Source organism: Orcinus orca, chromosome 13 (genome assembly GCF_937001465.1).
Source record: "Orcinus orca chromosome 13, mOrcOrc1.1, whole genome shotgun sequence".
In the NCBI taxonomy this organism is placed as follows: Eukaryota; Metazoa; Chordata; class Mammalia; order Artiodactyla; family Delphinidae; genus Orcinus; species Orcinus orca.
The window spans coordinates 67242201-67256717 of record NC_064571.1 but is presented as its reverse complement, the minus strand read 5'-3'; the positions used below and the strand labels follow the sequence as shown (position 1 = coordinate 67256717).

General features: G+C 52.5%; 1 protein-coding gene across 3 annotated transcripts in view; it reads right to left on the bottom strand.

Annotated features, from left to right (window-relative positions):
- GALNT14 (polypeptide N-acetylgalactosaminyltransferase 14) overlaps window positions 1-14517 on the bottom strand; it is a 232100-nt gene that overhangs the window by 37795 nt on the left and 179788 nt on the right. For 2 of the 3 annotated variants that reach the window (XM_033425224.2, XM_033425225.2), the window contains 5 exons: window positions 14033-14098; window positions 13775-13905; window positions 6438-6525; window positions 5605-5689; window positions 2781-2884 (listed from right to left, as the gene is read on the bottom strand). In XM_033425224.2, coding sequence (XP_033281115.1) covers window positions 2781-2884; window positions 5605-5689; window positions 6438-6525; window positions 13775-13905; window positions 14033-14098 — 474 coding nt within the window. The remainder of the gene's footprint in view (window positions 1-2780; window positions 2885-5604; window positions 5690-6437; window positions 6526-13774; window positions 13906-14032; window positions 14099-14517) is intronic. The other variant, XM_004268185.3, reaches the window with a different exon arrangement.

Here is a 14517-nt window from a genome sequence, read left to right as displayed (position 1 = left end):
GAAACAGAAATTGATTCACTGACATAGAAAACAAACTTATGGTTCCCAAAGAGGAAAGCGGAGGGTGGGGGAGGGATAAATTAGGAGTTTGGGATTAACATCTACACACTACTATATATGAAACAGATAACCAACAAGGACCTACTGTATAGCACAGGGAACTATATTCAATACCCTGTAATAACCTATAATGGAAAAGAATCTGAAAAAGAATATGTATGTATATGTATAACTGAACCACTTTGCCGTACACCTGAAACTAACACAGCATTGTAAATCAACTATACGTCAATTTAAAAAAAAGCACTGCGTGTTCTGGCATGTAAAATGCTAAAAAAAAAAATCCAGAAATGACTTTTAAAGTGCTGGGAGCTGGGCTCCCCTGGTGGCGCAGTGGTTGAGAGTCCGCCTGCCGATGCAGGGGACACGGGTTCGGGCCCCAGTCCGGGAAGATCCCACATGCCGCGGAGCGGCTGGGCCAGTGAGCCATGGTCGCTGAGCCTGCGAATCCGGAGCCTGCGCATCCGGAGCCTGTGTTCCGCAACGAGAGAGGCCACGACAGTGAGAGCCCCGCGTACCACAAAAAAAAAAAAAAAAAAAAAAAAAGTGCTGGGAGTTGGCTATAGTATAATGGAATGTTGGAATTGGAGAAAACAGTGTTTCCTGTGTTAGCTGTCTGCAGTGCTTTCTTTGTGATTTAAAAACTTTTGTGATGGATTGTAAAATGTCTCTCCCACACCTCTCCCGAAGCCCCTCCCTACTTCCCTGGTCCAGTCAGCACTTGGTGATGTCAAACCACTGGGAAACCAACAAGAGGAGATCACCCTGGATGTGAGCAGATGTGTGTCAACGTTGCTATAAAGAGAAGGTACTGGTAGGTTGGACCAGAATGTGACATCATTGAAAGTAACACGCTGCCTGCATCCACACGTGGCTGCCATGGAAAGGAAGGACCACACGTACTTTGTGTGGGTCAAGGGGGCAGAACAAGGCCTGACTGATGGAAGCTGGGCTTCGACTTAGAAGAATTTCCTAACAACTCAACACAAAAATTCTCAACAACAGAACTTACCATACTGTGAAGCAGCAAACACATCATCATCAGTAGCATTCGAGCAGAGACTGGATGACTGCTGTCTATCAAAAGGGCTGCAGAAAGGATTCAATGTACAGGGATAAAGGCCAGAGCACATCAGGAAGAATCACGAGAGGTACTGTGAACGGGAGGACATCTGATGGGCTCTGCCCAGAAGGACAGAGACCTTGTCCCCATTGAGAACGCCAAGGGTGTACCCGGCTCCAAGTTCTCCCGGGCTGGTGCAGGCAGATCCCCCCTCAAACCCCACCCCAAAGACCCCCGTGGCATCCGAGGACTGAGTCCTAGTCAGGGGATTTGGTTTGGTTTGTGGGAACTGGGATTTTCTGCTTTGTTTGCCGAGCTTCCAACCTGGCCCCCACATGGCAGGACACGGACTTTTCTGATAGATTTCTCTACACTGCCCAGTTTAGGAGAACAGATGCTGTGGGTCAGGCCAACAGCCATAAATTTCCAGGAAATAACTCTTAATGACTGAGGAAGAAAGCCATAACGCATCCTGGAGACAGAGACAGGAGAAAACAGGGGCAGAGGACGATGCACAGGATTACCGCTAAATGCCAGGAAGAGCCCCATGGATCCTTCTCCTGGCCCACGCCACCGCTCGGGGAGCCCACGCCAAACACGCTCCCCAGCACCCAGAAAGGGGAAGGGGCCCTGACACCCCTGGACTCCTCTTCCTCTCTTGCGGTTTATGTTTTTATTTTTTTTTAACATCTTTATTGGAGTATAATTGCTTTACAATGGTTCTCCTGTGGTTTATTCAACAAATAGTTCCTGAAGCCTCGTTCGTGGCAGGCACCATACTGGGCAAGGAAGCTAGCCGTGAACAAACAGACCAAATCCCTGCCTTGTGTAGCTTATAGGCTGGTCACCTCTTAGGTCTTACCTGCTGGAGGGAAGAAATGGTAACTAACGTGTATTGTGTCCACATGGTGCCCAGGGGTTTTACAGACTTACCTGAATGGATTTCCACAGCAACCCCCAAAGCATCCCTGTGTTACACTTTTAACACAGGAGGAAACTGGAGGGTCAGTCATTGTCATCATCTAGATGGGACGGGTCTCCGACTACTTTCTCCTGTATCTGCACATGGCAGCCCTACACCACTGTGGCCACACCTGGCCATGCGTTTACACAGTTCTGGAACACGTGACCCAGCCCCTCCCCCCTCCCCCACTGCTTTCTCTGCGCGGAAAGACGAGGGCTTCCGCAGCATTCACCCAGACCCTCCTCGCTAACCCAGTGCCGAGTGCTGTACGCCTAGACCAGCCAACAGATGTGATCCAGATGTTAATGGCGTTGCTGTCCATCCTCCTCCTCGTGCTTTTTATCCCCAGTCTCCTTCCAACTCCAAATCCCCATGTTCAGTACTCCCAGCTCAAGCCTGCCTCTGGCCCTCAGACTCGGTGCTCCTCCTTTGGTCTTTCCAGCTTTTGCATCTCAACTTCCCCCTAATGGTCCATCCGGGTGTGTTTCCCTGGTCCGCAGCATCCATGTGGCCCCATGGATAATCCCCCTCCTTCCCTCCGCCCTCCCAGCAGCCACTCTTCTGGCACCCCACGTGGTGTTCCCCCAAAGGAGTGACCTGCTCCCCATCTCCCTGGCCCTCATCCCAGGCACACGTGGTCCAATGACACGGAGACCTGCACACTAGCCCCTGGATGCGAAGACAGTGACTCACCGAAGTTCTCCCCGCCCCAGATGTCCATGTCCATGTCATATTTCCCCAGGTAGTCGAACCAGGATTTGTCCATCACGAAGAGCCCTCCAGCTATGATTGGAGTCCTGTGCATTTGGAAGGAAAAGAAGGAGGGTCAGTCATGGGAGCGGGGCTGCTGCCGTGTTCTCTGTCCTGGTGGTCCTGATCTTGAGGCCATACTGTCCACTTACCTCAAACAGGAACATGCTCCAGGGTTTTCCCTTCGACTGTAAATCTCCTGACCCTGCAGACAGGCTAATATGCTCGTCTGCACACCTCCTGTGGGGCAGTCGGGATTTGCTCAGAACCCCGGCTGTTCGGAGGGCCTGGGGAGCCTCCCCCTGGCTTCTGCCACAGGCCCTGCCCAGCGGGGCTCTCCTGGGAGCTCCAGTACAGGGAGCGGGGACCATGGGCCACTGACCAGGCAGAGAAGACGGGCTGCGGCAGCAGCTGTGAACAGCACATCCATTTCTTGAGACTGGACTCTCTCTTCTTTTTTTTCCTCTCTTTCCTTCTGCTACAGATTGAGTTTTATCCCCCGAAAAACATGTTGAGGTCCTAACCCTGAGTACCTCAGAATGTGACCTTATTTAAAAAGAAGGTCTTTACAGAGGTGATCAAGTTAAAATGAGGTTATTAGGGTGGGTCCTAATCCAATAGGACTGGTGTCTTATAAAAGGGGACATGTAGTTGCAGAGACAGACATGCACAAAGAGAAGACAATGTGAGGAGACACAGAGAGAAGACGGCCCTCTGCAAGCCCAGGAGAAGGTCCGGCACAGCCCTCAGAAGGAAGCAACCCTGCCCCCACACGGCAGGACACGGACTTTTCTGATAGATTTCTCTACACTGCCCAGTTTAGGAGAACAGATGCTGTGGGTCAGGCCAACAGCCATAAATTTCCAGGAAATAACTCTTAATGACTGAAGAAGAAAGCCATAACACATCCTGGAGACAGGGACAGGAGAAAACAGGGGCAGAGGACGATGCACAGGATTACCGCTAAATGCCAGGACCGCTAAATGCCAGGTCCGCTAAATGCCAACACCTGTCTTGGACTTCCAGCCTCCAGAGCTCAAGACGGTATGTTTCTGTGGTTTAAGCCACGCAGCCTGTGGTACTCTGCTGCAGCAGCCCTAGTAAACAAACACACCCTCATCTTCATTCTCTTTCCTTGGGGTCCTCTCCCAAGCTCCCCTCCCCTTGACCACTGCAAGAGATTCCGGAGAAGCCACTTGGAAAGGAAGGGCTGCGGAGTCCAGCCAAGCAACCCGATAAGCACAAGGACGCATGTCTGCAAGAATCGACAGCTCGGCCTGGGTGCTGGCAAGCCCTCCGGGACCCCGCCCCTCATTCCGTGGGTCCAGAGGGCGAAGGGCGTTTTCTTCTATGTCAGTTAGTTGACGGGGAGCAGGTCAGAAGCTCGGTCTCCCAATGCCACGACACCCTACTATCCTCTGGGAAACACTTGTCCTCTGAGGAGCAGAGATGTTCCCACAAGAAGAGAACCTGCCCCGAAAACCCTACCCCTGGGACAGAGAAGGGAAACCCAGAGGCAGCGGCACCATCACCGCCTTGACCTTGACTTTGTCCTGGTCCACTTGCCACATCAGACACTTCCGGCAGCAAGTAACCGAGGCACTGGTGTGTGCTGCGTGGTCCTGAGGATGGTGAGAAGGTTCTGCTCTCCCTTTAGGAGCAAATGGCACTATCTGGCATGCCACGTGGCTCCAACCTCCCTCTCGGCATCACGCCAGGTCATGAAAGCTGGAGGAGGGAGGAGGGACTGGCGGGAAGATGCGACAGAGGTCCCACTGCAAAGTTCTCCCAATTCCCACCGTTTGTCTGAGTGTCACCACTCAGTTCTTCACAGCCCTTTGAGTCTCAGTTTGACTTAAGTTAGTTCAATGAAAATGATCAAACATTTACTCTGTGGCAGGCCCCGCATTGCAGAGGTGCCCCTGAAGAGCCCAGAGCATCCCTGCAACCCCGGCAGGAGCAATCCCTGTCCCGTGGTCTTCTCTCCACATCCTGAAGCACTTGCTGGCCTCCTGACGTTCCACTGGAGGCAGGAAAGTTTTAGATTGGAGGTTCGCAACAGGCCTGGGACACGTGCACCCTCCAGTCTTGGGAACACTGAAGCCACACACACGATGCAGACACCGCTGGGTGGACCCCTGTGCTCTACTCTACGCCGAGCCCTCGGATGGGCCTGAACCCCAGGCGGCCATCTGGCCACTGTGCTGTGGGTCACAATGGGGTCTGGAAGTGAGAATGTAGATGAGGACAAGGCAGCACCGCAGAGGCAGCCCAAAGCTGACGCGCCTGTCGTGTTCTCACGTGGGACGCGGCAGTCGTGTGTGTTCATAGCAGTGGCCATGCCTTGACAGCAGCCTCCACTTACAGCAATGGCTGACTCGACCTACCTGGGCTGAATCCTGACATCCAGCACCTGAGGGCTAAGGAACCATCTTTTCTCTTGTCAGAGGCTCAAACGGGACCATCTGGGACCCTCCAACATTTAGCTGGAAGTGTAAATATTGACATGGCATGTGCGTGGGTGGACAGCGCTGGGCAAGTCCTCAGCACAGGTCTCCACCGGCCCCCATCCCTTCAGCAGAAGTCTCCACGAGGACGGAAACCTCCTAAAATAAGGGCAAAGGCGGTGCTGGCCTGGCAAAGGGTCCTCTTGGTTTCTGCCCAATCGTGTGAGCATCTCCCACGGACTGCTTCCCTATACCACGTGACAGTGGGAAGGGCCAAGTGGTTATGAATCTGTCCACCCCTAACACTTGCCCTGACTCACCTAATGGGCTCAGTGGGGTCCAGGCGCCGAGCCTTCTGCTCCGGTGTGAGCTGCTCCCACTGGAAGTGGAGGCTCCAGTCAAACCCTGAAACACAGCATCCACATGGCTGACTTGGTCTCTCTGATGCACCTGCAGACCTTGTTCATTCTGTCCCTTTACTAGAAGCTCAAGAACGTACCCGGTTTCCCAGGTGGTCCCAGGGATAACAGGTCTCACCCAAGCTGGTCGGCAACACAGCTGCCTGATTTCCCTTCCGGCTTCCTTCTTTCTCTACCCCCTACTGCCTCTCTGAGGCTTCTCTGCTGGGTGGACTTAGGGAACAAAGGGCACAGGATAGAGTGGGAGTTGACAGAGCCCAAGAGTGGGACCTAAGGGGGACACGATGGACAGTTATGGAGTGTGGCCCTTGGCCAAGAGTCTCGGGAGTGGGGGCGTGTAAGCAGGAGGTCTGTGAGGGGCTGAATCACCCCAAACCCCTCTTGAGGAGCCCAGCACTCAGCCCTGGGCAGAACTGTGGTGGGCCTTGAAGAGAGGGAGGCACCCAATACTGACATGCTGGAACAATTCAGGCCCCACATTGGAGCGGGGCCCTTGCTTCCCTCGAATCCTCAGGCCCTGGAGTGACCCCGTGTTGGAGCTAGAGCTCAGGGGGCTAGGAGTGACCTGCCACCCCCCCGGCCCTTCCATTCACAGTCCCCATGGTGAGGGCCACCCTGGAGCTATTGACATTACAGGATGCAGGGCTAGGTGATTTTTCTCACTTTCCCCCTTAGCGGCAACGACCAGGAGAGAAAGAAAGTCCTTACTGGGCAAGGGTGCTAGCCCCACTCACCCCCTCTAAGTTCCGTGGCCGACTCGATGTAGTTGAAGGTGTCCAGGTGGATGATATCGATCACGGGGCACACCACCCGCGTGTAGTCCTGTGAAAAGAAGGCCTGCACGCTCAGATGGCGGCATAAGAGAGCCAGGCCAGGGCTGGGTTCAGGGCCTTGACTGAGAACTTGCCTCTCTGGATCTCAATGTTCTCATCTATAAAATGGGCCAACAGACACTGCGACCTCTCCAGGTATGATGCCTACAATGCTATGAGCCTTTCCTTTACTCCCAGGCGCCTTCTCATGGCCATGTAGTCAGGGTGGAGACACGGGGAGGCTGGCTGGGGCGTGCTGCACACTGAGGAAAGGGACGTCAGGAAGAAGGGGACCCGTGAAGTCCTTCAGTGCCATGGGGCTCTCAGGAGGCAGAGGACACAGTCAGCCAGCAAGGTGGCCTCAAGCCTGCAGCTCCAAGAAGCAAAGCCACACCTCCACAGTGGGAATTTCCCAACACTTACCTTCTATGCCTATGGTTCACGGGCAAGTTGATGCGTAGCATCTCCAGAGATTCCAAACTTGAGTTGTCACCTGTGAGAATCAAGCCTGTACCTCCAGCCCTGACTTTGCTCCTCACTTCCAGGCTCGGGCGGATGGCCCCTCCATGTGGACGCACACGGCCTTTCAGCGGTGCCTTCACCATCCTCTCCCCACACACGCTCCTTCCCTTGGTTCCCCATTTCTGTCAACATATCCCCCCTTCCTCCCCAGCGCTACCTTAAGAAGCAACACCTCTGCCCATCAACTGGACGGATCCTGCCGACTGGAACTCTAAAACTGCTTTTCTGAATGGATGCCGACTCTCCCTTACCCCCTCGCGCCTGGCGAACGCGGCAGTGGACTCCCAGCTCCTCTCCCCACCCTCACCTCACCCCTTTCCCTTTCGTTCTACAGGTGGCTGACAGAGCTGTCTTTCAAATCTCACTCTGTAGCTCAACAGCTAAAAACTTGAACTGCCTTGAAGATAAGGTTCAAACTCCTTAGCCTGGCATCCAAGACCATCAAAAACAGGCCTGTTTCTAGCTTTCCGGCCTCATTGCTTGCTACTTCCCCCAGGCTACCCCGCTGACAAGCATCAACGTCATCCAGGGGCTAGTTTCAAAATCTGCAAGACAAATTCACCAGTCCTTGGGGGCCATCAAGGCACTGCGTATGTTTTTAAAATGTTCCTTAATTCTGGATGAACACTCCCGTACTGGTATGCAGGAGGGGAAACTGGGCTCTCACGGGCAGGATAGTTGAGCTGTGACCAGGAGCCTCACTGGCTGAATGGGAATCCAGCAGCTGGGAGGAGACAACAGGCCTGGGCCTACAAGGCAGGACCACTTTTCCAACCCTTTGCACCTATCACCCCCGGTCAGCATGGGCAGGAACTTCTGTTTCTCTTGCAGTCATTTAATTTCCTCTCCCATAAATAAGGCCGTCTTCTAATTTTAAGCTCAGATTCACCGAGCACCCGCCTTGACATTCACAGACTTAATTTGGCCCTTGGCCTCCACACACAGCTCATCTCAACAGTGACAAGGTGCCTCTGAAGCCAACTGGCTCCTGCGAAAGGAAATGCTCATTTTCAATGCATTGCTTCCCCCTCTGGGATGTGCACAGATGCTTCCTGTACAGCCCCTGCCCAGCTGCCACAGTGCTCTGGGGCCCCTGTCACCATGCGTCCGTGTGTATATACACACTGCACGCACACACAGCCATCCACCACCCACACCAATATCTCCACAGAGACACACCCCAAAGATATTCTCCTGACTTGAATTCTGAAATGTTCTCAGAAGTTCAGAGACTGATCTTCTATGGGTCTGACAAAGTCCTCTTTTTGCCTTTGTCTGCTGAGTTTGGGCCTCTACAGCTTCACTGAGTCTTTAGGTAAAAACCCTGTGCCATAAAGGATTAACCTAAAGATACGTTTAGCCCTTGCTCAACTCCTGAGAGGTAACTTCTAAGCCCTTGGCATGTTCTGCCTATAAAAGTGCCTGTTCACCTGGGACCCTGGGGTTACGTCAGACAGTCTATGCTAAAGATGAGGTTTGTGGTGACGGCCTTGGGTCACGGGGTGCCAACTCAACTTGACCCCTGGAGGGGCATGGAAACCATGGCGGTGATTAGCCACGTCTACGTGACTGGCCTCCAATAAAAACCCTGGACACCTAGGCTTGGGTGGGCTCCCCTGTTTGGCAATGCTCCGTGCATGTTGCCACACATCCTGGCTGGGGGAAGCAAGGGCTGCCCGCACACCAGCACTGGGAGGGGACAACTGCACGATCGTGCCTGGAACTCCCCCCATGCACCTCTTCCCGCTGCTGATTTTAATCCACATCCCTTTGCGGTAATAAACAGTAACCACGTGTGTAGCATCTTTGCTAAGTTCTCAGTCCTTCTAGTGAATTACTGAAGCTGAGGGTGGTCTTGGGGACCCCAAACTGCAATACTGTTTATTTTTAATCTTTCCTCAATATTTGGAAACTGCAAGGCAAAATAAAATGCTGGTTGCTTACCTTGGCCACAGGCTTCCCCAGAAGCCACCCATGGGCTCTGCCTCCAGGGCTGTGACAGACTCTGGGGTACTCTTCTGTAAGCTCTGAGGGTTTCTGTCCTTCCACAACACGGTTGTGACAGCTGCTTGGCTCAGAGTCACAGAGGCCAGACAGGCAGAGAGGGACGTTTGGGGCTAAGTGCTATGTGGAGCCAACCTTACGAGGGGGCTGCAGAAGATGTTAGACATGACCCCTCGAACACAGGACACAAACCTCCCTGAGTGACCCTGGCGGTCATATCTGCTCCACTTCTGTATCCCTCAGCCCCAGGCCAGAGCCGGCTGGGCAGCAGGTGTTCAGCTGGCATTGGCTAAAAGAGGGCAGCTATGAACTCTCTCTGAGGACACTGTCAATGGCTAGAGGCCAAGCAGGTGGATCAATTACAGCTGAGCAGGATGGCCTCTCCTCACACAGGCACAGGGATGGATGGACTCTCCCTAAAGATGCCCAGATCCACTGCAGGTCCCCACCTGTGTGCTCCCGTGGCTTTATCTTTAAGGCTAGGTCCACAGGTAAGCTCAAACGGCAGCTGCTGAAATCCCCGGCAGATCAAGAACAACACGCCCTCCCCCCTCCGACACAAATCCAAGCCCAAGCCCCACTGAGAGCCCATGGCCATCAATTACCCCTCCAGTCGTACCTCTCTTCTTTCTCCACCATCTCATATAGTTAAAACCACATTGTAAACGGGCAACCAAAGAACTTCTAGAGACGACCATTCACTCATTGCATCCACCAGCATCACTGAGCACCTACTACGGTTTAGGGACTGTGGATGGTACAAAGATGAATAAGCTCTTGCTGTCTAGGGAAGGTGGTGGACAGGAGAGCAGAGGAGTACAGTGTGGGGTGTCTGCTAGCCTGGAGGGAGGGATGGGGGAGCGAGAGGGGGGGTCAGGGACCTGGGTTCCCATTCTGGTTCTGACATCTAGAATACGTTTTTTTTGTTGTTTGTTTTTGTTTTTTGCGGTACGCGGGCCTCTCACTGTTATGGCCTCTCCCGTTGCGGAGCACAGGATCCGGACACGCAGGCTCAGCAGCCATGGCTCACGGGCCCAGCCGCTCCGCGGCATGTGGGATCCTCCCGGGCCGGGGCACAAACCCATGTCCCCTGCATCGGCAGGCGGACTCTCAACCACTGCGCCACCAGGGAAGCCCTAGAATACATTTGACCTTAAGCAAATCAGCACATTCTGAGGAACTCTGTTTCTTCATCTATGAAGTAAAGGCAAATTATAATTTGCAAAACTATCCTGCCTTCCTAACAGGGCTTTTGGAAGGAACAAGAAAGGAAGCATGTGAAAGGGCTCTGAAGCATATGTAAGCCATTATTTATATCAATTTGCCAAATGCTACAGGGATTGAAATTTCTTAAAATCTTTTTTTCCTACTAAAGGAATATGTAGATAAGGGTGGCAGGGAAGAAGCCTCTGTTTAAAAAACCCTAACAACTTGGTGCTTGTTTCAAGTATCATCATGTAATTGAAGGGAAGGAAGGGAAATCAAAGAGATTTTCCATGTGGAAAACACCAGCTGAGGACAGCTTCTGACAGCTCAAGCCCAACCTCTTCCTTATCTATTTCTATTTTTGAAAATCCCAAACTCCAATTACAGCTTAAAATTTCCACTTCCACTCACAAGATCAAATCACGTTTTACTCTGAGATGAGACACATACGAGACACGTGGAAACAGAGGCTGACACATGCCCACACTCCCCATCCTGAAGGGGATGTCTCAGCAGAACCATCTCGTTATCAAGAGTCGGGGTCTGCTGAAAACCTCTGCAGGTGAGGGTGGGACCACAGTCTGGGGTTTGTCTGAGCAATCCTCTGCCATGAAAGCTTTAGGTCAGACAGCGGTGGGCACTGGGAGCTTGGCCTGGGGGGCTGAGCCCACTCTTGGGGCTGCATGACTCCTAGAGGAGGACTGCTGTGCAGGGATACACAAGAGAGCATTTTTTCAAAGAGGGCTTCAGAGATGGACTCAGCGCCACGGGGAAGGAAAGGGCCTCCAGGTTCATTAAGGCTGCCCGAGGAAAGCATCCTGCAGGGACACATCAGCCTGGAGGTCCTTATAGGTCAAACACCGAATTACCACACAACCCAGCAATTCTACTCCTTGGTATGTACCCCAAAGAATTGAAAGCAGGTACTCAGAGGAAAACCTGTATACAAATGTTTGTAGCAGCATTATTCACAATGGTAAAAAAGGCAGAAACAACCCAAATGTCCATCAGTGGGTGAGTAGGTAAACAAAATGTGGTGTATACTGTGACATTGTGATATGAAAAGAAATCTGAATTTAGCCTTTGTTCCTCCTAAAACTCTTGGAATTTCCTGACTGATTGGGGGTGACAGGAGTATCTTTTGTTCTCATAATAAGCCGTTTTCACTCTTTCTGAGTTTATACTAATGAGGTGACTCTTGGAGGAGGGGGGGCTGGTTCCCAGAGGAACCATGTGATTAAAGGGCTGGAAATTGCAGCCCCACGCCCAACCCCCTCACATTCCCTTCCCCATTTTCCCCCCACCTCCAAGGAGAGGAAAGACGCTGGAGATTGAGCTCAACCACCAATGGTCAATGATTTCATCAACCACGCCTATGTAAAGAAACCTCCATGAAAACCCTAAACAACACGGTTTGAAGAGTTTCCGGATTTACTAAGAGTGGACTTGAGGACATAGGGAGGGGAAAGGGTAAGCTGGGACAAAGTGAGAGAGTGGCATGGACATATATACACTACTAAATGTAAAAGAGATAGCTAGTGGGAAGCAGCTGCATAGCACAGGGAGATCAGCTCGGTGCTTTGTGACCACCTAGAGGGGTGGGATAGGGAGGGTGGGAGGGAGGGAGACACAAGAGGGAAGAGATGTGGGGATATATGTGTATGTATAACTGATTCACTTTGTTATAAAGCAGAAACTAACACACCATTGTAAAGCAATTATACTCCAATAAAGATGTTAAAAAAAAAAAAACTTTCTGGGTTGGGGAAGAAAGCAGGGTGTGGATTCCTTTTCCATGGTCCATCCCAACTCTCCCTCGAAACTCTGCCCAAAATAGGTGTTCGATAAATGTCTGGTAGTTAACTTAGAGGCACGAAGCGAGCCCGTTTTCCTCCTATTCCAACCTTATCACCTCCCGTTGCATCTAGTTTCGTATTATTATCATTTCCAAACACTGAGCACCTGACTCTGTGACCACAGTGAGGTGATTGGTGCCGCCCTGGGTTTGTCATCTGTTAAGGGAGACAGAGAACTAAACCCAGAAAAGGAAATTGTAGGGCTAAGTGGGCAATTCTTGCTGGGAGTGATCCCAGCTGGCCACGCAGTCAGGAAAGACTTCCTGGAGGAGGGGAGACATGGGTGAGGCCCTGGAGAGCAAGGGGGTTGTGGAGAGGAGGGGAAGGGCATCCAGGGACAGGAAGGGCTTAGAGGGAGATGAAGCAGTGGGCGTGTCGGGCACGGGCAGGGAGGAGGAGGAGTCTAGCTTTGTAAGAGTGTTAGGCTTGGGGGGGGCTCGCTGCATTCGTAGATGGCGCACAAAGGGAGGGGAGGACGTGGAAGGGCCTCCAGCGCCGGGCCAAGCCCCTCAACAGAATGGTCTGCTCATAACCGACTATGTCTCCATCCAGACCTCTTCACCTGGTTATGTCACACACTTATACGAGCCCTCCCGATCTCAGAGAAAGTGGTCACGGGATGGGTTTTAACATCTAGGCCCAGGTGTGGGAACTCTGTACACCCACCGAGGTTCTCTCAATGGATGAACAAAGTTGGTGAGGATTTCTCAGTACTCTGAGCGGTTCACACATCTCAATTCCTTCATCCTCTGAAAACCGACATTTTGCAATAGGAGTCAAGGAGCACCTTCAAGAGCGAGAAGGAAATAACCACAGCACAGGGGAGATGCTGTTGAGGCAACAATGAGGCCCCTGGTGCTGGTGGTACCAGGTAGGAAATATCAGCCCCAATTATATGATTCTCCCTGTGATCCTCACCTGTGAAATGGGTATGTTAAAAATACCCGACTTCACAGAGCAGCTGCAGGAGACAGTAACTCAGGGAGGAAATGAACAGCATAAATGCTAGTCACAGACACTGGCATCTAAGCATGCAGTGCTTTCTGCAGATCAAGGCAGGGGAGGGGTGGATGGATTTTTGGGAATATAAAATAATGATGGGAAAATTAAAAAAAAATTTTTTTTAAATTTCAAGAGGAATAACTGAGACCCAGAGAGAGAAAGCAGACAGAATTCTAGGGTAATTTAAGGGCAGACAGAGGCAAGGAATTCAGGTCTCTTAGCATCCACCCCCGGCTCCCACCTTGGCCTTTGGATGAGGGTGACACATGGCTGGAGATAAGTCAGAAGCCTCAGGATTTGCATTTTGAGGCCTGGTTAATTCCACTGCCTCCTTTTCACAAATGACACTCATCAGCACTCCCTTTCTGGAACTTTCTAACATCTGGGAGAAATCGCTCTGGGCAGTTCTCTTGGCCAGGAAGCTGCGTGTGTCATGTACCAGCCATCGGCAGCCCCGCCTGCAGGCCTGCTGTGGGTGACAGTGTGAGGCAAAGAAGAGGTCCTGGGCTTTGTTCCACCGCTGCCTGCTGGGCGACCCCGGGGAAGGCCACTCTCCCCCATTCTCTTCATCTATAAAATGGGGATAGCAATCTGTCCCACCCACCCCCCAAGGGATTGAGGACACATGTGAAGTCCTGAGCTTATGGAAGTGGGGGGCACGGAACCCACCTCGCTCACCTCTTTGACCCTGTGCAGCAGGGGCTGGAGCCAGTCCCTGTTCACCTCACAGTGGCTGTCGAGAAAAGTCAGGGTGGTGCCCTGAGCAACATCGGCACCCCGGATCCGGGACCGCACCAGACCTGCAGGAGGGACAATCGGCCGAGTGGGCGCCAGCGTCACTCCATTGTCTGGGACCACACAGAACACGCGCCCAAACGCAGCCCACCCCCACCCCCACCCCGGCCCCACCCAGCAGCACAGACCCACCTTGCCGCTCGTTATTGCGTAAGCATTTCACCTTGGGTAGCTTGAGGAGCTGTCTGCAGTCCTCGGCTGCAAAGACAGGAGGTCACGTGGATTGAGCGCCTGGGGGTGGAGGTGAGCGGCAGCCCTGCCTGCCGTCCCCGCCCCCAACCAGGGTGCCCTGCCTTGAAGCCAGGGTGTTTGTGGGCTTTGGATGGGGCTGACTGACCACAGTTAGCAAAATACAACGTGGCCGCAAGGGGGCCACTTTGGAGCAGGTCAGTCACACAGTGGCACCTGCGTACTTGCTGGAACACTGCCAGATGGGAAATCTTGGCATGGTCACCTGGGGACATTTCTGCTTTTTTATAGATCATTCAAAGCATGATCAGAGTCCTATTCACTTACATGGGGCCTGAAAAAAAGCCACTGGGAGGCCGGAGAATGGATGAGACAAATTTTGGAGTTTCCTTTCAGTTCATGGACTCAATACAGGAGACCCTATTTGT